This window comes from Nycticebus coucang, chromosome X (assembly GCF_027406575.1).
Source record: "Nycticebus coucang isolate mNycCou1 chromosome X, mNycCou1.pri, whole genome shotgun sequence".
NCBI classification, from domain to species: domain Eukaryota; kingdom Metazoa; phylum Chordata; class Mammalia; order Primates; family Lorisidae; genus Nycticebus; species Nycticebus coucang.
This window is the reverse complement of record NC_069804.1, coordinates 125423154-125447883: the sequence shown is the minus strand read 5'-3', so window position 1 is coordinate 125447883 and position 24730 is coordinate 125423154. Positions and strand designations below refer to the sequence as shown.

The 24730-nt window shown below is 34.5% G+C and overlaps 1 protein-coding gene across 1 annotated transcript in view; it reads left to right on the top strand.

The window, feature by feature from the left end:
* The window catches only part of HTR2C (5-hydroxytryptamine receptor 2C), a 350577-nt gene that overhangs the window by 112382 nt on the left and 213465 nt on the right, over nt 1-24730 (top strand). Inside the window, exons 3-4 of the mRNA XM_053581136.1 lie at nt 13669-13781; nt 19404-19717. Of these exons, the coding sequence (XP_053437111.1) occupies nt 13747-13781; nt 19404-19717 (349 nt within the window). The 5' untranslated portion in view covers nt 13669-13746. The remainder of the gene's footprint in view (nt 1-13668; nt 13782-19403; nt 19718-24730) is intronic.

Genomic DNA, 24730 nt, shown 5'->3' with positions numbered 1-24730 from the left:
CCATACTACTTGTTTTAAATAAACTGGTATGTATTTTTCGACAGAACAAAATTGCAACATTTAAATCTTTGCTCTAGTCACGGAAGTGTTAATTATATCTAAAAACCACTTTGTTCCACTGCTATTGTTATGAGTAAATTAAATGATCAAGAAAGCAACAGTGAGATTTAGCAAAGTTTTTGCATAAACAGCTTATGTTTGAGAACAGTCCTGCCAGAGTTTGTTCCTGGAACAGCACACATAATATAAGCATGTGGGGCATCCAGACATCAAGGAATTAATGTAGATTTGAGGACAATTTCCTTTCCCCTTCTACCTTTTGTCTCTTCTTCCTGTTTTTCTATCTCTCCTTCTTCTGTTCCCTTCTTTTTTGCCTGAATTCCTTCTCTGAATATTTGAAGAGCCAGGCATTCAGGAGCGCATTTCAAAGTAGCTTTCTACCGCATTTAATTTTGTAGTCTATGACATTGCTTTCATTTTCTTTCACTTAAAGAGAAGCTATGAGACAATTACACTTGTACAAATAGCTATACATAAACTAGTGAGGCTCTGATCACCTATCACTCTTAGGGGACCTTTGTTCAGAATCAGAGGACTAGAAAGACAACCGGAGACAGGCTTCAAATCTTGGCACTGACAATAATTAACATAAGGGCATTGAACAAGTAATTTATCTCTTCTGGATCAGTTTCCTCAAATAGGAAACCCTTAAGTTGGATGATCTTCAAGTACCCCCTTTCAATTCCTATCTTGAGAGTATGCTTGTTAAACATAGAGATGGACAAGTATAATGTTCTATTTGGTGAATTTTGTAATTTCTTACAGGAATCAAAGAACCACCATAAAGAAAAGTAAAAAGTGCTGACATAGGAGTGCAACAAATTGAAAATTGAGTCCTGTTCTGTCCTTAACTAGCTATATGTGGCAATTTAGCATCTCTATTTTATAACCTGGCACCATATTGTCATAGTAAAGACTAAATGATAAAAAGTATGTAGAGTATTTCTCACAGCACCTGGCACATAATAATAAATTAATAAATGGAAGCAATTATTATGCATCCCCTTTTCATATTTTTTTCATGTTGTGTAATTGTGACATGAATGATTCAATCAAGAAGATTCTTTATTCTTCTTCATATTTATCTTAGGGCAGCAGATGGTAACTTAGATAGTAACACTTCCCAGGGTGTACTACCATGACAGATTCAGTGGCATGAATTCTCTAAAGACCTGTGCTAATAGCCTCTCTATTGCCAGGATGCAGGATATCAAGCCAAACGGTATGTGGGAGGCTAATGAATAAAGTTACCACAAATATTAGCATGAGCAAGACACTTGATTCATTAACGTAACTTCCCAGCTCTTGACAAGTTAATTGCAATGACCCTTTGGAATATACTTCTGGCTCTAAGTAGCAAGTATTTTGTAGACTATGTAGAACTTTTCAAATCCACATACAATATATATAATATAACGTGATAGGCCTGATTGGCTATGGAGACGCTATATTGTCAACTCTTCTATTTTGGCTTTATTTTTTCAGTTGCTTCTCTATGCAGATGGTTTTAATTCGAACAAAAATATTGTAGTAATTTAAAATGAGATTTTAAAACTCTAGGAAACTTAAGTACAATAACAAGTAGTGCAATAACAACTAATTTGCTTCAGAATCCCAATACCAGCAGGTGGTGGGAAAAACTAACTTTGAATAGAAAACAGTAGTGAGTATATAATCATGAATCAGTTAGGCAGTAACCTTAAAGATTGAGGTGATATGCCAAAAGGAGCTTGTATAACTTTCATTCTTCTACTTATGGAACAGATGAGTAAAAAATCTTGAAAACATTTATAAATTATACCAATCTATTTTATTACCATAAATTATTACATAAGAAAAAAATGACGATTGATGGAAAGAACAAGAATGTAACTTCTGGGGCCAGGCATGGTGGCTTATGCCTGTAATCCTAGTACTCTGGGAGGCCAGGGCAGGTGGGGGCAGGTGGATAGCTTGACCTCAGAAGTTTAAGACCAGCCTGAGCAAGAGTGCGATCCCATCTCTAAAAATAGCCAGGCGTGAGGTGGCGCTTGTGACTCAGTGGGTAGGGTGCCAGCCCCATATACCAAGAGTGGCGGGTTCGAACCTGGCCCCGGCCAAACTGCAACAACAGCAACAACAAAAATAGCTGGGCATTGTGGCAGGCACCTGTAGTCCTAGCTACTTGGGAGGCTGAGGCAAGAGAATCGCCTAAGCCCAGGAGTTGGAGGTTGCTGTGAACTGTGATGCCATGGCACTCTACCGAGGGTGATAAAGTGAGACTCTGTCTCTAAAAATAAAAATAGCCAGGCATTGTGGCAGGCTCCTGCAATCCAAGCTACTTGGGAGGCTGAGGCAAGAGAATTGCTTAAGTCCAAGAGTTTGAGGTTGCTGTGAGCAGTGATGTCACAATATTCTAATGAGGGTGACAAAGCAGGACTCCGTCTCACAAAAAAAAAAAAAAAAAAGAAAGAAAGTAAGATATAATTCTGGGTGGGCATGATGGCTCATGACTGTAATCCTAGCACTCTGGGAGGATGAGGAGGGTGGATTGATTAAGTTCAGGAATTTGAGACCACCCTGAGCAAGAGCCAGACCCCATCTTTACTTAAAAAATTATATATGTAGCCAGGCGTTTTGCTAGGTGCCTGTAGTCCCAGCTACTCTGGAAGCTGAAGCAAGAGGATCACTTGAGCCCAAGAGTTTGAGGTTGCTGTGAGCAATGATGATGCCATGGCACTTGATAAGGGCAACAAAATGAGACTCTGTCCAAAGAAAAGGGGGAAGGACTTTGCTTTATTCACTAGTATATCCCAAGTGTCTATAACATTGCCAAGTACATAGTAGGCATTAAATAAATGCACTGAATAAATGAACATGCTTTGATGAGTATATAACCTGTTTTCCCCAAAATAAGACAGTGTCTTATTTTAAGGTGTGCTCCCAAAGATGCGCTAAGTCTTATTTTCAGGGGACGTCTTATCTTTCCTGTAAGTAGGTTTATTTTCTGAGGATGTCTTATTTTCGGGAAAACGGGGTATTTACCAATACTGTCTTCGTCTTCCTAAGTGCCTGTTTTTTTGTTTTGTTTTGTTTTGCTGATTTTGCCTGGGTCTGGTTTGAACCCGCCACCTCCAGTATATGGGGCCGGAGCCCTACTCCTTTGAGCCACAGGCACCACCCCCTAAATGCATTTTTAATCCCCAAAGTGTTCTTTGAAAATCTTAACCTTGCCAATTACTAGGAAAATAGCTTAACCGCTTTGAATCTCACAATTTCTTTTTCTGTAAAATGCATATCTGTTAAAATGAAGTGAAAATAATTTATCAAAATACCTGAAATATAGTATGTAGTAGTTAATCTTGGTAGATTTTGTTTCACAAACACAGGATTTTAAAAATATGGTCCTGAAAAATTGTTATTTATAAAATAAGAAAATAATGGTTCCTTGTGACAGTTTTGAAAATGTAACAATAGAAGTAGCAACATTGTCTGATTTACTACTTAAAAAAGAACAAATGTTCGTGTTGATGCATATATTTTTGTTAAACAAAAGCATAATTTTCACAATCATATGCACGTTGGAAAAGTAAAGCATTATTTAAATGCTGATTCTGTGATTTCATTAAATATAGAGTCCCCCAAAAGAGAGGAAAGAATAAAATACTCATTAGCCTATTTCCCTTCGTAATTTAGAAGGTCTATAAAATCACCTGTGAGGCTAAGCACACCAACCTGTGGCAGTGATTTGCACCGAATATATTTTCCTTACAAATTTCCTAACTAAACAGAAGTTTCCAATGAGACATGAATACATTTAATCAGTGCAACTGTTCAATGTATTTAGTCACTAATATTGAAAAATTATGCACAGTCATATGTGATGGAACCAATTTTGAATTTTCAGAGAAACTTATAACAAATTTAAATACTATAATAAGCATATTATATGTGTAGCTGTCAGAAAACCTTATAGTCAGTCGCCTTAATCACATGGTTGTCCTGCAAGATATTTAAGACTTTTACCAAATTAGAGACATGACATGTATTTAGTGAATCACCATTATTGCACCTCCCTGGAGAGCCTAAATAAGAGAGTTCAAGTTGTTGTCTGGCTATTGTTAAATGGAGAGGGTGGGACTGATAAAAAGACTTTAATAAATTGTTATTAGAAATGTGGTTTACACAAGAACTACTTTTCTCAAAATGCATTATCATAACATCCACTGGGAAGAAAGTCATCAAAGAAGAAATATGCTGTATAATTTTATGTTATCAACAAAGACTTTTTTTTTAACTGGGGAAATACAACATCTTCACTAGTAGATGATTAAAAGAATGTTCTTAGTTTTGGGAGGGTTGCCTTTAAAAATTGGACTGGTGGCCTGTCTATTAAGGTGCTAAAATAAGAACCAAATTGAACACTAAATAATGAAGTCTTTCATCTTTGAGAAAAGTTTATATCTTTTTCGTGCTATATAACCTGAAAGAGTGACTCATTCATAGTTATAATTTCTTTTGAAAAACTTTCTAACACATACAGTATTAGAAATAATAGTACAATGATCCTCCATAACACCACCACCCAGATTCAATAATTACTAAGATTTTGCAACATTCGATCAGTCTAACTCATTCTCTTTCCCATTCTCTTTGTTGAATTATTCTAAATTATTACATATTGCTTCAGTATGCATTTCTAAAGTTATGGGTATATTATTACAAAACTAAGATGCAATTACCACACTTAACAATTTTTTTTGTTATTTTTTTTTTTTTGAGACAGTCTCATTATGTTGCCCTCGGTAGAGTGCTGTGGCGTCACAGCTCACAGCAACCTCACACTCTTGGGCTTAAGCAATTCTTTTGCCTCAGACTCCCAAGTAGCTGGGACTACAGGTGCCCACCATAATGCCTGGCTATTTTTTGGTTGTAGTTGTCATCATTGTTCGGCAGGCCCAGGCTGGATTTGAACCTGCCAGCTCTGGTGTATGTGGCTGGTACCTTAGCCGCTGAGCTACAGGCGCCAAGGCATACACCTAACAATCGTTAAGAATAATTTCTTGGTACTATCTAATACCCTACTTCATATTTAACTTTTCCAATAGTCTTAAAACTACCTTTTTTTTCCTTTTAAAATTTACTTTAACTTTGGATCAAATCATACAGCACCATACTGACATTTTAGCAAAATTGCCCACAGTTGGTCTATATTACAAAATGAATCTATGTGATAGGAAACTCTGTCTCTACTGCACTTGAGTGAGTGGAATAATCGTGACTACCTACATATGTAATGATATTTCAGTGAGCTATAAAAACAGGTGTTGCTGTTATGAAACATCTGCTATTTCACAAACGGGTTATATTTTCCAAATTTTCATCAATCAATACAACACAGATTTTTTAATAATTCAAATTAATTATTCAACTTGAAAAACCTGAATGAAAATATTCAATCACTTAAAGAGTTTTGAATTATTCAACTTAGGAAATTATGGTATTTTGCAGGATGGTCATAATAAAATTTGTGTATTTGTGGCATCTTTCTTTTATTCTTCACTCCCAATACACATACACATGTATACACACATAAACACACACGTGTGCACACACACTTTGAATTCATGAGCAACAATAAGATTTGAGGATTGGTGTTGGTTTGAACTTCCTGACAGATTTTATTTTGTAAATGGAGTTGTACAGGAGGTATACTGGGAGGATAAATTGCAGAATTCTCCACTCCATAATTCTCCAGTTAGGAAAACATTTAAGTGAAGATATATTATATGTCATTGGTGGTCTAGTATGTCAGCTTAAATCACACTGAGGAGAGTTATAAAGTAGGTATACTTGTTTCTCTAAATATTGACACTATCTGATATAAAATTTATAGAACTGGTGGAAGAAATGGGGCGCTTTCAAAGTTGTCAAACCAAAGTGCTATTTTTTCTTATGAATACATACAATGGTAGAAGGCAAAACAAAACAGTAAACAGATTCTAGCTGAAAATGAAATCACTAAAGTGGAGGTCAATCTCAATAGCCACAAAACTGGCCACTACTTCTTATACTTCAATTTTCTGTAAAGTAGTCTAGGGGTAAGATTTTTAAAACCAAAAAAATCACCAATGAATAATTTTGTTTTAATTTTTTTGTGTGAGTTTGTGCAATCTCTTGACTCTTTAAGAATGCAACATGTGACTTGGCACCTGTAGCACAGTGGTTATGGCGCTGGCCACATACACCGAGGCTGGTGGCTTCGAACCCAGCCCAGCCAGCTGAACAACAATAAGTACAACAAAAAAAAATTAGCTAGGCCTTGTGGCTGGTGCCTGTTTGTGTTCATGTCTACCGAGGGCGACATAAACACTATCTAAAAAAAAAAAAAAAGAATGCAAAACGTATTTAGGATTCATTTAAGGGAGTAGAAAAAGGAGATGGTACAGAATCCATACACTTTAATTTGTGGAATGTGTCAGCTGTGTTATGAGAAATTCAAGTTAAAAGACCTTTCAAATCAAGAGGCTTTCTCAGATGAATAATATGTTTTATATTTATGTAGCACTAACAAGTAGAATCTAATTGTAGCCAAACTCAGGTATTTAGACATATGTTTCAAAACAGTGTTTTTCAACCTTTTTTATCTCACAGCACACTTGAACCTATAGTCAAACTAATGTGGCACACTTAAATTATGTTGATCAAGAAAAAGTTGAAAAAAAAAAGAATACACTTACTGTGCTTTGAACTTCTTTCAAAAATAATTTAATCAATGATTAAAAATTTTTGTGGCACACCTAAGATCCTCTCACCACACACCAGTGTGTGTGCCACGGCACACCAGTTGAAAATCACTGTTCTAAAGTAAAGTAGCATCGAATAATGCCAAACATTTGTGAACTAAACCCGAATCACAAAATTTCAGAACAAGGAGGGATCTAGGTCCTCCGTTCTTAATGATGGATGAAAATACTGAGGCTCCAAAAGGTTAAGTGACTTAAACTCAGTAGTCACACATCAACTAACTGATAGAGTCAGGACGAGAACCCACATCTCCTACCACCCAGCCTAATGTCTTTTCTTCCACACATACTGAACATCTGGGATGTTGAATGATGCTAGAATAAATTCTGTTATATAATTTTTTAATTGTGCAAATTAATTAATTTTGCTTTGTTCTCTAATTTCTGTATTCATAACATATGTCAATTTTCCATTATTTGTTATTTATAAATATTATTGAATTTTAGTGAGTTATATACATTTTATGGTAATAAATTATAAACCAAGAGCGGAAGTTCCTTTTTTTTTCAGATGGGACGGCAAAACCACCAACAGACTGACCAGTCAACTCCCAAGTGGCTTTTTGTTTCCCTCCCTTTAATATAGGCATTCTGAAGCTGTGAAACGAAGAGCTGGTGGAGAGATGAGGAGTTAAGAGTTCATTCGGCTGTCCAGATGTATCCAAGTACCCCGTTATTTGGCAATAAATACATCTGGGCAACTGATTGAACTTTTCGCTTTTCATGGGTCAACGGGAACCTCTACAACCAGAATGGCCTGCTGTTTAACCAAAAGTCTGTGATCTCTTAACCTAATGAGATGGGAAGTGGAGTTGCCATGTGGGATGTGAGATACCATTGTAAATGTAAGTGGGCATGCACTTGAGTATGCAGCTAAATTGATTTTTAAAGATAAAGAGGATTTTTTTCTCTAGCTTGAGTAATTATAATCAAACTAACGGAAAATTTTGAACTGTTCTCATGATGGGTACTTGTCATGTGCTTTAACTCACTAATATGAAGTAATTATTTTATATTATGTGATTGAGAGTAGCCAGCACATGCTAGCCAATATAATATGCGTATTCTATTTTTAAAATCTCTAATTTCAAACTGTGGTTATGTGCATAGGTCCATCTAATGTATTTCCCTCAGTCACCCTTTTTCCCATTGTATGATTTCATTTTATTCATAGCAATTATCACTATCTGAAATGATGCTACCTATTTGTTGAAATGTTTGTTGTCTGTATCTCCTGCTAGAATGTAAGCTCTGTAAGAGCAGAGACCTTGTCTACCTTGTTCACTATTATACGTCCAACATCTTACATAGCGTCCAGCACATAATAAGCAATCAATAAATATTGGAATACACAAAAGTACTGTTACGTAGTTTTTAGTTCTGCAAATCAGTTGGACTTGGTCTCCAACTGAGACCAACACAGAGACTTAGTTTCTGGTGCACTCCCTTAGCTCTGCTCTTGGAAAGCCTGCACTTTACTCAGCTATGTGGATACTTACGCTGAGATAATTCTGGTATAGTTCTGCTACCACCTATAGAGAAAGCAACTTCCAGCTTCTGGGCACACCTCCCACTAAGACAAATTCTCCCAATGTCTCTTACTACTATCCTGAAGTGGTTTGCAGTAGCTTCTAGAACTCCATCAATTTGGAAGCTGTTTGTTTTTTAAATACTATTTTAGGTAAATGGAACAGGTCTAGTTGTGAAAAACACGATTTTGTATCGTGTAGATATTAACTGTCTTGTTAATTCACACTAACTTTAACAATGATAACTGTCATGAAATACATAAAATAGAAACAAAAGCATTTAGTGAATACAAATGAAGGGAGGATATTTCCTTTTAGTTCCAATTACAGAAGGAACGGTTAAATTTGTTTAAACGACCACTTATATTATCGTAAGGGAGAAGGGAGGTGGAAGGGAAGGGAATGAATGAAACAAATGACACGAGGTCTGAATTCAGACTGAATAATCACCTTTTTACAAGATCTAATGACATGTTTAGGAGAGACCCAGAGTGTTATCCAGTTAATGCTCCCCTGCCCTTCACTTCCTGAAGTGTTGCAGTTTGGAGAAGAAATTGTAAAACTCACCCAATTGTGTATACTTGCATCTTCAGAACTGTTAGATTTTTCTAAGGCGCCCTAGGGAGAAATATGCAGTTCTATGCCTGAAGCATCGCCTCCTGGGGCAAGCCAAGCTAAAATGCAATAAGTTTCAGTATTGCAATATTCTGCGGTAGAAATGTTTGACATAGTAAGGAACTAATCATTGTCGTTGCAATCTATTAGCTTGAGGCTTTTTACCTAATATGAAATAACGTTTTCTGACACAGTAGACTGCCAAACAGGGGAAGGTTATGAAATCACTTCTCCTGAAATTTGCTCTAAAGAACATAAATTATCAGATGACCCATTTGAGTCAGCGAAATGCAGTCCTGGATTTTTGCTAAATCTCTCAGGAAAAGTGAGAACTGCAAACCTATAAAGGTAGAAGTTTGGCAGGATCAGAGGTCAGCATGGGGGAAAAGCCTGTTTGAGAATGGAACCTGCACAGAGGATTTCAGAACTGGGACCCATAGCTGGCTTCTTAATGTTATGTTTGGTATATGACACCATTTGTAACTGAAGACACACACACACGCGCACACCACATGCACACTTCACAGTTCTATAAGTCAATAAAGTCTTTCTGTCTTGCTAAAAAAACGAATATTAATTATCAAGCTTCTTAAAGTGACTTAAATATAGACTTGTCAAAAGGCAAGAGACTGGATTGCTTCATCATTCCTAATTTGTCAGTCCTTGGATTTTTGTGAGTTCATAATTGTAGAATACATGAAGACCTTACAATTGAAGATGGGAGGTTTTAATTTATTTAACTTCAAAAAATGTATTTCCAAATGGACCTTACACATATGAAGAACTTGTGTTTACTGAAGAGAGAGCACTCTGTAATTTCATTGATTATGAGAACTGGAAAACTTTCTATCAAAATTATAAATGTTACGTGATTTGACTGTAATTGGCAAAGGTAAATGTTTAGTGTGGCAAATGATTTATTAGAAAATTTCTAGAGTACAGGTGAAATCAAAAGGATGATTCCTACAATATTCATCAGATAATTTTTGAAATAAAAGAGTCCACTCAAAGTTGTAAATCTGTGCTGCATTAATATAGTCTTTCCAGGATTAACTTGAACATTTCTAAGTTATTTTTGATCTATCCATCTGCTTAAAGCTCAATGAGTATGATAACTACAGGAATAATTTTCTGAGTTATGAGTCCATATTTTCTGAACAGTGAAAGCTACAAAAACCAAACCACTGTGTGTGCATGTGTATATTTCTTCGATTCTTAAATGCTTTATGATGAAAACTCAAGATAAGAATGATCGCAATGGACTATATATGCCACTATAAAAACAAAAACCAAAACATGCGGGCCAGGTGAGGTAGCCATGCCTATAATCCTAGCACTTTGAGAGGCCAATGCAGGAGAACTAATTGAGGCCAGGAGTTAGAGACTAGCCTGGACAAGAGCAAGACTCCATCTCTACAAAAAATAGAAAAATTAGCCAGATGTTGTGGCGGGTGCCTGTAATCACCATTACTTGGGAGGCTGAAGTAGGAAGATGACTTGAGTACAGAAGTCTGAGTTTGGTTTGAGCTATGATGATGCCACTGTGCTCTAGCCTGTGTTACAACATGAAACCCTGTTGTAAGCAAAACTAAATACATTCAGCATTAGATTTAGTCCCTTTGGTATTACAGAAAAATCTGCTGCATCATAATGATGAGCTCATGGAAATTCCAGAAATCTAGTGTAAACTGCTGTCTTTTCAGAGGTTAATCTATACCTTCCCTTTTTTGTTAGAACCCTCGGTAGAAATGCTGGTATTTTCTTTTTAAATTCATCAGTACTATGTTTGACCAGGTATAGGAAAGAAAGAATAAAAAACAGTTTTGCACTTGGGAGGGTGGAAAAGGTAATGGTAAAAATGAGTTATGAATGGTTATATGAAGGGGAAGTGAGGAAATGCTCAGGGTTTTTAGTGAAGAGTTTGAAGTTCCTATGAGCTAGGCTAATGCCAGGGCACTCAAGCCTGGGCAATAGCTAGACATGGGTGGTGGTGCTCACCTATAGTTCCAGCTACTTGGGAAGCTGAGGCAGGACCGTTGCTTACGCTGAGGAGTTCCAGGCTGCAGTGAACTATGATGAGGCCACTACACTCTAGCCCAGGTAACAGAGTGAGATTCTGTCTCAAAAATAAATAAATAAATAATAAAATAACGCAAATTTTAACAGCACTGGAAGACATGACTTTGCCTGCAGAGTATTTTAGTTAATAAATCTACATATAGAATGTATTTTTATGATTATTACTTATTCCTCTCAATAAAATTGGAACCTAGAAAAAAATATTTTCTGTTTAACCTTTCTGTTTATATTTCCCAGGGAAACATACATGTACAAATCATAACAAAGTTGACTTATTTTTAAAGGAATATGTAATAATATTTGAAGTAACAAAAATGGAACTATACTATGGCTCACAATGTGGATAATAGAATATTTAATGACATGATCATCATATCAAATTATGGCATATACACTTTCCATTGGTTTGTTAAAATACATTGGAGCATAGCATATTTTACTCCATCTTTGCACCTTTTAAATTATACTTCCATTTGGATACATGGAAAACAAATATTGAAAACCATTTTAATACTTTTCTTTCAGCATCAGAAAAAGAGAAGGATTTCGATATTCATTGAGGGCTAAGTAGCATGGAAGGACCTTACTATTTTTTCTGTCATACATCCAGACCTCCCCCCAAAAGAGGATTTATATGTTGTCTGGCAGGATTTTATGCCACAGAAATGGGCTAATGGTCTGGCTGATATTAGTTTCTCTCACAGAATATTTTGAGTTAATCAATACTGGGAGTCCATATTTTACATACTACTGTAGTAAGGTGATGATTTTGAGATAGATTTTTTATGGAAGTAACACTGATAGAACTGATAAGTGAGGGCTGAGGAACAAAGAGGGGAGAAAACACTAAATTTGTATTCTAAAAGTGACTAGAAGAATAGTGTTATTAAGTGAGTTGGAAAACAGAGGAAGGTACAATTTTTTCTAGTGAAATTTTACTTGCAAATTTCTGGAAGAAGCTAGAAAACACTAGAGAAAGACTATCAAGATAGATTTACATTATCATATTCCTTGAGAATAGTTACAAACTAGGCAAAACCAATGCTCTTTCAATGTTATTCTATGTTCTCAATCTGGTCAATTCTCTCTCTCTCTCTGTCTCCCTCACTTTCTGTTTCTCTCTTATATTCACTAAATTCATCTCATTACAGTCCAGTGCGACAGATCCCGACTCTTGTAATAGATTTATAATCCTAGAAAAGAAAACAGTTAGATGTTTGGTGTGGAAAGAGTATAATCAAAATACTAAGCAGAAAATACAGAAAAGGCAACATGGAAAACACAGAGGTTTGCCCAGTTAGGAATCTGCAGGCAGAAAAACCTAAGGGTCTCTGTGTTCGTTGCTAAAATTCACAATGACTATTTTTTCAGTGTCATTCTAAAGATTAATAGTGGCATGTGCTACTATGTAAATATGTTATTTCAACAAGGAGAACAGCAAAGATTCTCAGAAAATTTGCCTCCAATCTTCTCTTGGCCAACACTTTAATATACTGAATATAGCAAGCAATAAACAATGAGGAATACGCTTATGCAAATATTTGTTGGGTTTTGTGATGCAACAAATAATTTAGTCTGGAGAAATTAAAGGTATCCATTCGGAAATTCTTTGCTAAATCGTTTGGATTTCATGTTTGCTTCCTAGAACTTTAGAAGATATATTGTTACCTCTTAATCCACAAAGGAAACTAAAGATTTTGTTACAATCATCTAGTACAATTGACCTTTCATTTGCAATATCAGTATTATTTCATGTGCTCTGACTGTACACACTATTTATTGGTTACTAACTGGTTTGTACATAAAAAAGTGGCTAGATTTAATACACACATATTAAACTCCATCATTTCATTTATTTCTATATAACCTGTTGCTGCCCTCTGGAGAAAATTGTTGGTTAATGCAAAAGTACAATGAGGACTACTTCACTTTAAAGAAGAAAACTATAAATTTTGTATAAATATATTTGCTTTATAAAAATGCTGAAAACGTTTTTGTGTTCCATGTTACTGTGAGATTAAACCTTTTTATTTTAGAAATACTACTTTTTAGATTGCACACTTTCTCTCAATGGTTTGCAAATTAAGCAGAATATACAGTAAGAACCTCCATAGTTGACCAACTTCCTTCATTGATCACCTCCTAAAGTTGACCTAATTTTCATAGACTAGACATGCACCACATGTATCAGTACAATAGAACTAGTTTCTTATGTTGACCACCTGCATATGTTGACCATTTTGTTACAGTGTCTTGGTTAGCCTCAACTTACAGAGGTTCTACTGTATTTTTATTTATTTATTATCAAAACGTTGATTTGAAGCCATGTATACTCCAATGGGGGGAAATTTACCATGTCAATAAGTCATTTACAAGAAATTTTAGTAAAACTCTGACATCTGTGCATTGGTAAATATATGAAAAATCTGCTCTCTTTATTATGTTTTATCACATTCAAAATATAACATGCTTTCCTGTTTGCTAAATTAAATATTGACTATTTCTTGTAACCAAATAAGCATTTGTTTGTTTAATTCATTGTTATATAAGTTATTTGAACTTTCAACTAATTTTCTTTTTCTTTTTTTTTCTCTCCCCAGAAAGATGAAACGATGAATCTGATCTGTTAGTTTCCTCTTCTCAATTTTAATCTTTGGTTGCTTAAGACTGAAGCAATCATGGTGAACCTGAGGAACATGGTGCGCTCGTTCCTGTAAGGATATTATTAATTATTATTTTAATATTAATAAGAATACAACTTTGCATGGCAACTTGCTCAAAGATGTTAAAAATGATTCTATAAGACCAGTCAACTATATTTGCCTCAATCTGTATAAAATACTTGCATTCCAAAAGACTTATATTATGGGTGTTTACTATTCCAAAATAATAATTGAGGAAAAATAATAATTTGAACTCCAATTAAACACTACCACTAATGTACTCAAACAAATAATACGATGATCATACTCAATACAAAAATCCCAATACTCATGATTTTTTTCTCCATGGGTAAAATTTAGAAAGTTCTTTCCTTTTCCTTTCTGCATAAACTGAAGAATCAAGAGAATAAAGTGCCTCTGGCTTAATAAAGAATCACTGAGGTAGAAGAGAAGTCAGAAGTGAACAAATAAAGGTTGTGAGATGGAGCTGGACAGAAAAACACAATGCCATCCTTGGAAGTCTTGACATAATGATCCAGTAGTTGAAGTTAATAGAATACAACATAAAAGAGGTAGATAGAGAATCAGATTCAAGTACCAAGCAATTCTAAATTTGATCTAATCCAGGTATGTCTACTTTCTTGCATTAGTAAAATGTTGGAGAGGTTTCCTCTCACCCTGCTCTTTGAGGAAGGGGACATAGTAAAAGAGATCCAAAGCTGTGTAAACTCTGACCAGTACAGTTGGGAAACCCTGAATCTCCTTGCTCCTATGTAGCCTCCTGTGTGATACTGGAAAAAGAGCTCACCCAGGGGAAGTTTACCGTGTAGTGGAGAAAGAAAGTACATTAGCGTACGATTCTCTGCAATGTGTACCACTGTAGTCCATCTTGGATGTCATTGTCATGATAGTCAAGTGTGCATGACTCCAAGAGAACTAGAGCAGATAACAGGGAATGGGAAAAGTGAAAGATAATGATAAAGAAAGGAGAAAAAAGAGCCAGGTGTAAGAACATGGAAGGACAAATGTTTGTACTCCATGAGCCTGTACCCTCTCCATAGATAGCCATTGGCCCATGTACTAAAATGTAGAGCTGCCTTAAAGGGCACCAAATTACTCCGCTGTGGAATTTAAGAATTCACATACATTTCATTGATTTTATGGAAAGAAACAAAGAACCCTCTTATAACAATGACCCTTATCATATATTATGCAAAAACTCAGATTTAAAATGTATTAAGACTTTTAAATTAAATTATCATGTTGTTTATCTACCAAGAATGTAAAACTATATTGTCATTAAAAATTTAATAGCAATAGTAAATTATTTGCATTATTCAGAGAGACATTATGACTTGAATACATACTTTATGAGATTCCTGTGGGCTTAATAACAATTAATGTAACCTTTAAGAGCAAGACCTAAATTATTCCTCTTTTGTAAAAGAACTTGTTATATTTCACTGAACACATAAGTATTAAAAATTAGTTTAATTATAGTAGAGCTAATTATTATTATTTTTTTTGAGACGGAGTCTTACTCTGTTGCCCAGGCTAGAGTGCCGTGGCATTATCCTAGTTCACAGCAACCTCAAACTCCTGGTTTCAAGTGATCTTCCTGCCTCAGACTCTCAAGTAACTGGGACTACAGGTGCCCACCATAACAACCTGGCTAATTTTTTCTTTCTTTCTTTCTTTTTTTAATTTTGTAGACATAAGGTCTCGCTCTTGCTCAGACTGGTCTTGAACTCCTGAGCTCCAGTAATCCTCGAAGTTCAGCCTCCCAGGGTGTTAGGATTATATGCATGAGCCACCATGCTTGGCCAATATAGCCAATTCTTGATTACAAGATCTGTGGAAAATAGGATTGAATTTCGATAAAATAATAAAAACTTGCCCATAAGTATTGCTCAATAAGAATTTATGAAACTGAACTTAATTGAAACCAGGAAACCGAAGTAAATATTCTTTTAAGATCTATCCTAGGACTATAACTTTATTTTATAATTCGTAACAGATATCTTTAGATTCAACAAGATCCCTAAGTAGTTCGAAGTTTGCTTCATGGACTCCTTAATCAAAAAATCAAGAAAAAAAAAACAAAAACAAAAAAACAAACAATGTAACCTAATTGTATGCATCCTTATATTAATCCAAAATTAAAAAAAAAGATAAGATTTTTGACCAGGCAAGATAATTACTTGAATTGTTTATTTCTACCCCCAAATTCTAAGGTACTCAAATTATAAAAATTCATAACTAGAGGGCGGCGCCTGTGGCTCAGTGAGTAGGGCGCCAGCCCCATATGCCGAGGGTGGCAGGTTCAGACCCAGCCCCGGCCAAACTGCAACAGAAAAATAGCTGGGCGTTGTGGCGCGCGCCTGTAGTCCCAGCTGCTCGGGAGGCTGAGGCAAGAGAATCGCGGAAGCCCAAGAGTTAGAGGTTGCTGTGAGCCGTGTGACGCCACGGCACTCTACCCGAGGGCGGTACAGTGAGACTCTGTCTCTACAAAAAAAAAAAAAAAAATTCATAGCTAGAAATAGTTTTATATGTATGTCTTTGTTATGTACAATTTTATCCTGCACTTCTTTGTCGTATATCAAGACATATGAAAGAATTTAAGTCTTTTCACAATTTACTGAGAAAGTTTGAGGTTGGACTGCACATTCTACTTGGATCTTAAGAGTACATATACACAGTATTTATGATTCTGCAATCAACAATTGAAGACACAGTTCATTGAGATAAAATTTGGGGGGACTACTTGAGATGATCAATAGCTAATTTAAACCAGAAACATCTTTTTTTTTAATGACAAAAGGACAAGGTTTTCATTAGCTGGCCTAAAAAAAAAAAAAACCTAGAAAGGACTCTATGTTTAAAATTACTTTCTGCGCCCAGTTCTGCTTATACTTAAATAAAATTGGAACTCAACTTCTTGGAAAATTTTGAAGTACATAAATTGGGATATAGCAGTCATAAAATACTTCCGTTTAACTTTGAAGGCTGAAGGAAAGTAAGGTCCAACATTTACTGAAGGCCAAATATGACACAGGTACTATTTTCAGGACTTGACATGTATGATTTAATTTTTAAAACAACCACATGGTAGAAATCATCCTTGCACAGATGAAGAAACTGATATTCCGATAGGCTGAGTCAAACCACCATTGAAATCATATATCCAATACATTGGCCACCTGCCAAGTACAACAAATACAATAACAGAGTAACCAAAATTGAGAAAAAAATAACTTGTTTCCATTTATTTGGTCCTTTATTTCAATAATTTCTACTCATATTAATCACAAATTCATAATAATATAGATTTTGGAATCACAATATTTTTACTTATTTTTATGTTATAGGAAATGAATATATTAGAAATAATTTACTGATTATTTCTCATTATTTGATCAAAATTACTATGTGTCTTCACTCTACATGTTGCTTAGAATATCAGGTATCTTTGACTAAGATATAACCAAATGTCTGAGGTATTAGGTTTATACCCCTGTGGAATGAGAAAGTCAGTATATTTCCATGATTTCTTTATTGTCTTTAAAGACATGGAAACATATTAACAAGATATTAAGAGAAATCAAAAGTGGCTGGGCGCAGTAGCTCAAGGCTGTAATCTTAGCACTCTGGGAGGCTGAGGAGGGTGGATTGCTTGAGTTCAGGAGTTCTATACCACCCCTGAGCAAGAGACAGACCCAGTCTCTACAAAAATAGGAAAAATTAACCAAGCATTGTAGCAGATGCCTGTAGTCCCAGTTACTTAGGAGGCTGAGGCAAGAGGATCTCTTGAGCCCAAGAGCCTGAGGTTGCTGAGGGCTATGATGATACCATGACACTGTACCCATGGGTGACAGAGTGAGGCTCTGTCAAAAGAAAGAAAGAAAGAAAAGAAAGAAAGAAAGAAAGAAAGAAAGAAATCAAGGGAAATAATTTTAAAATATGCTAGAAAATTATTTCAATATTTTGAGTTAGGTTTAGATAATGCCAATATTTTTTCCAGATATGTGGCCAAGTTTTGGTTCAGAAAGTATGGCACATGCATTCATGTGTGTGATATCATGATTATGGTATTAATTATAATAGATAATCTTAATCATCTAGTTTTACTACTGTAAATTCTTTTATAATTCTCTCTTATATAATGGTAATGAGCAATGAGTCAATTAAATTACACATATATTATCCTTGCTAGAGATAACTATTAAGTTCAAAGAACAAGTGACTGAGATGATAATGACACAAAAGCACTTACCAGGACAACACAGAGACTCTGGATGTTATACTGTCAATGCATTCCCCCCCACCTCCAATTACGGAAAGAATTTTCTTTCAAGTGTCTTGCATAGAAAACTAGCATATATTAAGCTAGCAGGGCAATTTTCTGTTCTAGAAATAGTATCACGGTTTAAGAATCACTACATATATGAAAGGTTTAATAATCACTACATATATGTTGCTGCTTAATATTTACTGAATAACTATAATTGTGCATAGAATAAACAAAAAAGCCATTCATAGACAATATCCCTTGTTTTTAAGCAGGAAATATTATTGAACACCCTTGACTTCTTTATATATTTTAGTAAGGAAAATAAATGTGTTGATTTTATCAGAGAATATAGGAGCTTACACTCTGAGAGAACACTTACGCATATAACTCAAATAAATCTTATATTGTCACAAAAGGAAATTAATTTAGGATGTGCAAAAGACAACCACTTCCATTTCTTGTAGTAGCCTGCCAGCTGGTTTGAAATTTCTATTAGTAGAATCTACCTACCATTATGAGAAATGTACATTTTAAATGACCAAAGAAATATAGTTCCCAGTGCATGAAAAGTAAAAAAAATATACGACAGAAATGGGAAAATGGCAGTTGAAGGAAAGTTTATAGCAAAAGATGTTAAGAAATTATTGAACCAACATAAAGTCACTCTGCAAATATGAGAAAGTAGAATGAGAACTTAAAAAAGTATGTACTGTTGTCAAAAACTACTGTGCCTTTTCCAAACACTTGCCTGAAGTTGGTCTGATGGAACTTATTCCTTCTTAGCTTTGGATCAAAAAAGGCAACTTCCAATTTTCTTGTCAGGACACTGGATCCTTTAAGAAAATCTCCCTTGATTCTGTTGTCAGCTATCTCAGAGGAAACCTAGAAGAAATTAATATATTTTAAATGTAATAAATAGTCTACTACGGCAAATCAAACATTTCTGTGGTTTCACATCACAGTAAAAGTTACAAATACAGGCTTTGAAATCAGTAGGAACTGAGTATGGACACTGACCCTGCAACCTACTGGCTGTATTGGCTTGACAAAGTTACATTACCTTTCTGAACTTCACTCAGCCTTCCCATCTGCATAATGGATATAAATCAGTACTGACTTCATGAGGTTGTTGTATGAGATCAAATGAGATTAAACCTATATATTTCAGTAAACTAAGTTCTTAACTCATAATAACCACTCAAGAAAAATTAGTATTCTTTGGATTAAAAAGAAGATATTAAAATTTAATTAATAACTTAGAAATGATGATAATGATTGCTGAAGGAAAAACAATTGTTTTGTATAAGCAATAAATTGTGTGTGAGCAATAAAATACGTACCTGATCATCTCTTTTTTTCTTCTTCTTCTTCTTATTTTCAGTGTGCACCTAATTGGCCTATTGGTTTGGCAATTTGATATTTCTGTGAGCCCAGTAACAGCTATAGTAACTGACATTTTCAATACCTCCGATGGTGGACGCTTTAAATTCCCAGACCGGGTACAAAACTGGCCAGCAATTTCAATCGTCACAATAATAATCATGACAATAGGTGGCAACATTCTCGTAATCATGGCAGTTAGCATGGAAAAGAAACTGCACAATGCCACCAATTACTTCTTAATGTCCCTAGCCATTGCTGACATGCTGGTGGGACTCCTTGTCATGCCACCATCTCTGCTTGCAATCCTTTATGGTAAGTACAATTTTATTAGCTTTTCAATCTCACATCACTTCATAAATTCTTATCAGGTATCATAGTAAACACTCATAATTATTTTACCTCTAACATTTGGGAAAAGAAAAAAGTAAATTGTGTGACAAAAGGAATTGGATGTGTGTGTCAAATTTATTAAATAAATCAGTAGCAGAGTCTTAAAAAAGCAAAACTGACATTTTATAAATTATCAATATCATGCATAGATATTCTCTTGCTCAGTAGAATGTGTAATGAATGAGAAGTTGTCATATAATGTACAGAATGGAATAGGTCCAGAAAAATCTCCTAAACTCTGAATCGTGGTCGGTATATATACCAATTAGCCCCATCTCTAATACAAAGAGAAAAATAGGCACATCTTCTTTAATAAGTATGTTTTAAATAATCCGTTTTATTGCTTGCAAAAAATACCAGAAAGAGAGTGTTTGAAATGGAATATCAACAAAAAAAGATCCAATCCTTAGAAAGGAAAAAAATAATAAACAAAATTAAATTTAAACCTATAATCCAAGAATGTTTTTTAGAAATAAAAACATGTCTGAATCTACATACTGATAGATTAAAACCAGTTCTAGAAAATTGCCTTGAAACAGTGGTACCTGTGACATTAGATTTTAATATAAAGAAAAAATCCTCAGGGATTGTAGGCAAGAGGAAAATATTTATAAGAGTAAATGAGTTAGATTGCCCTTACGTGTCACAAAAATAACAAAGCAAAGCAACCATGAAATAATACTTTCAAAAACTTCAACCAGTTAGAGCATGTTCTTATCAAGTAAGTGAGGTGAAGGCTATGTTAACCAGTTTGATGTAAGCACTCCAAATTGTATATAAAATCAGCACATTGTACCCCATAAATGCATTAATGTACAGTTAAGATTTAATTTAAAAAAAGGCAAATCTAACACAACAGAAAACAAATTAGTAGTTTCTAGCACCTGAAGGTGGGAAGATGACTCCAAAACGTATTTACTTGGGTATTATGCAACTGTTATATATCCTGATAGTGATGATGGTTATACAAATACAGAAACAATTCTCAAAATTTGAAGAACTCTAATTTCTAGTGTACCATTTTAAGAGTATTACTATATATAAAAGATACAGTAAATTTAAAAATATTTTAAAAATACACAATGTTTGAAACAATAAATTTGTATCTAGAGAAGTTATCCATCATTGCTTTAAAAACTTTTAATATTTTTAAAACTCAGGGAATTCTGTACCATAAACCCTTCTGAAAAAATAAAATAATGGATGAGATTCATCTAACAGGAATGATTGGAAAGGAATGATTGGGAAAATTTCCTCAAAAAAACTGATGAGAAGCATTTAATATGCTTAATTTTAGAGCTAAGATGAAGATGGTATAACTTCAGAAGCACACTGAAGAATGTTATAATTTATACAGTATATACATATTATGTGTTATATGTCCTAACAAATTAGAATCAATGCAACTAAAAATTCAGAAGAAAAGAGAAAGGGAAAGGAAGAACAAAATAGAATAATTTCATTGATTTTTTTTTTATAATCAAAAGGTTGGAGTTAAACGATAGCATTAAAAAAAACCTAGAGGGGGGAGGGTAAAAAAAACACCTAGAAAATCCAACAGTAATAGAATTAATAAATAAACATTGGTCTGTATAGAAATGCTACTGATTTATGTATGTTGATTTTGTATCCTGAGACTTTGCTCAATTTATTTTTCAGGAGACTCTTGGTGGAATCCTTAGGGATTTCTAGACACAAGATCATATCATCAGTAAAGAGTGGTAGTTTGATCTCCTCTTTCCTGATTTGGGAACCTTAATATTCTTCTCTTGCTGGATTGCTTTGGATAGGACTTCCAGAACTGTGTTGAATAGACAAGCGGAAATGTGTTGCACTCGGTTGCTATGGTGTCACAGGCAGGGATCTTCCCCACCAGAGGACCCACCCTAGTCTGATAATGTGGCTTTCCTGTGGGGAGGATGGGCCTTTCCCCAGACTGCGACATCTCAGACACCCACAGTATTCTCTCATCATTTATACCCACATGGGCTATCTCACCTTCAACTCCCAAACCTCCTACCTGGGTCCCTCAGCAATTCACTTGAGTCCATGGAGCACAGGAAATGGCCTGTGTGTTTGGCTGGTATGCACCTCCAAGAAATGCTGGTGGTCAGGGAGCTCCCCAATTGGACATCTTGGGTCAGTTGCTGGACCTCAAGGAGACAGTGTGTGCCCCATCTTCTTTGGAAACCTCAGACTGAAGGACATGACAGCTCAGCAAAGTTTTGCCTCAAAATGCTCTCCCAGTGTAGTGGATGTGGGAGGGGCAGGGAAGGACAAGAGTCTGAATAGAAGAAAGCAGGCTTTTGGCTTCTTGAGTCATTCTCTTTGAAGGGGAACCTCACATGGAATGTTCTGTGTCTGGGATCACACAAGTTCTTCCCACAATTCCATGGTCACCGCAGTGCTTGAGCTAGTGAGGGTAGAAAAGCTTCCAAGTAACTTGGTAGCCCACTGATCACCAAAGGAGTGTGGGAGGGAAAAAGGGATCACCCCCTTACTCCTACACTGGGCTCTGAGCCTCTCTGAGTTTGAGCCTTGCTGATATCTTTTTTCCTTTATTCTCTTCCTTCTCTGCTTCACAGTCTTCCTCTGTGAAGACCCCAGCAGGCTCTGACACTTCTCTTGCTGCATCCCCCATCTCCTCTTGTTTATCTGAAACCCTTCCTTGCATGACCAGGCAAGTGATGCCACTAGTCAGCCATCTCTCCCCTCCCCCAAAATACATGTAAAAGAAGATTTTAACAAAACCAAAAATTGCTAATTTGAACAAGGGTAAAGGAAGAAGGGATAAATATACCAAATGAAGTATGACAAGTGAAATAAACATTGAAGCAAAATAAATTTTTTTGATCATGAAATCATTTTGTAGATTTATATGCACATCAATTGAAAACCTTTAAAAAAAAAGATAACTTCTCAGGGGAATCCAAGTTAATAAAATTGATATAGAAAGAAACAGACCAATTTTAATACTAGAAATAGAGAAAGTTATTAAGGAAACTATGTCATAAAAAAAGGACCAGACTCAAAGTTCACTAGGCAATTGTACCAAGTCTTCAAACATCAGATACTGCTGATACTAATGCACCGTAATTGTTTCAGAGCTTTGAAAACACAGAAAATCTTTCTATTTTTATATGAGTTAGCTTAACTTTTATACATAAGCCACATAAAAACAGTAGAAAGAAAGAACTCTATAGACCAAAATCACTTATGACTATTAATGCAAAAATATTGGTAAAACATGAGCAAATAGAATATAATGCTACATTAATCTAAAAAACTCAGACTCATAAAAGCAGAGAGTGGATTGGTGTTTTTCAGGGCCTTGGGAGGTGGGGAGAAGGGAATGAGAAAATGAGAAAATACAAAGTTTCATTTAGACAGATTGAATAAATTCTGGAAAACTATAGCACAGCATGGTGACTATAGTTAAATAAGTATTTTAGGTGGTTGATATGTTAATTAGCTTTATATAATCATTTCACAGTACACGTATATCATAACATCACACTTACATATCATAGATATACACAATTTTATTTCTCAATTGTACCTCAATAAAGGTGGAAAAAAATACAATGCCACATTAAAAAGTAATAACCATGACCTTAAGGTATGACATTAACATTACTAATTAATATATTATTTTAAATTCTATATTAAAAATTAAAGCTGATAATAGTAAATACATGGTACAATTATATTAATACTGGTTATATTTATATAATGGGGCATTAACATTTAAATATTAAATTAAAGTATATAATTTATTTCTAAAGATGTTGAGTGAAAAAGCCTTTGTCAAAATTCACAACTATTCTGATAAAAGTCACACAAGAAAATAGAAATTGATAGTACTTTTTTCTGTGATAAAATATAAATTACTTAGTCCTATAGCCAGCATCTTGATAAAACAATAAAGGCACTTACACTAAGATAAGGAAAAAGATGAACATGCTTCCTATTTCTACTTATATTTAACACTTTACTGTAGGTATTAGTCAATGCTGTTAGATAAGATAAATTAATTAGACCCATAAAAGCTGAAAAAGAAAAGCTATCTTTTTATACTATACTATTTAAAACACCCTAAAAATTAAGGATAAAACTACAGAAAAAAGGTATTCAGTAAGATAGGAGGATGTAACATTAGCATGCAAAAATCAATGGCTTTTATAAACACAAATAATCAGTTAAAGAAACTTCCATTTAAAAATTGAAAGAAAAAGAGAATAAATTAAGGAATAAATGTATGAAATTCCTATGAGAAAAGCTTTCAAAAACTCCTAAAAGACAAATGTAGTAAAATAAAAGATTGATATCTTTGGCATAAGAGTTATAGTAATTAAAACAATAATATTTGGCAAAAATACTAATAGCAATATTCAAAAACAAATAACAAAATCATATAAAATATCTACAATGTAAATTGCAAAGGACTAACTTTGTTAATATATAAAAAATTATTTAGAATTTCAGGAACAAGATTTAACACTCAATAGAAAAAGTGAGCTAATGACATGGGTAGGTAATTTACACATTTAAAAATATGTATTATGTATTTAAAACTTTTGTGAATATTTGAATTATATATACATTTTATATTAATGTTCTTAACTATATGAAAATGTTTAATTTTAATCATTAAAAGGGAAATGCAAAATAAATGATGCTGTGATAGTATTTTTAACTTATTAGGTTGAATTTAAAAAGCTTGACATCACACAGTGGCAAAACTGTGCAGATGCCCACATATTGCTGGTGAGAATACCAATTGGTGCAACCATTATGGAAGGAAATTTGGCAATACTGAACAAAACTACATATGCATTTGTGTTTTATCGCAGTAAACTATCTTCAAAAAACTTATCCTGGATAATAAACTCCTGATAATAGCAAAATATATATGTACAAGGCTATTCATAGGAA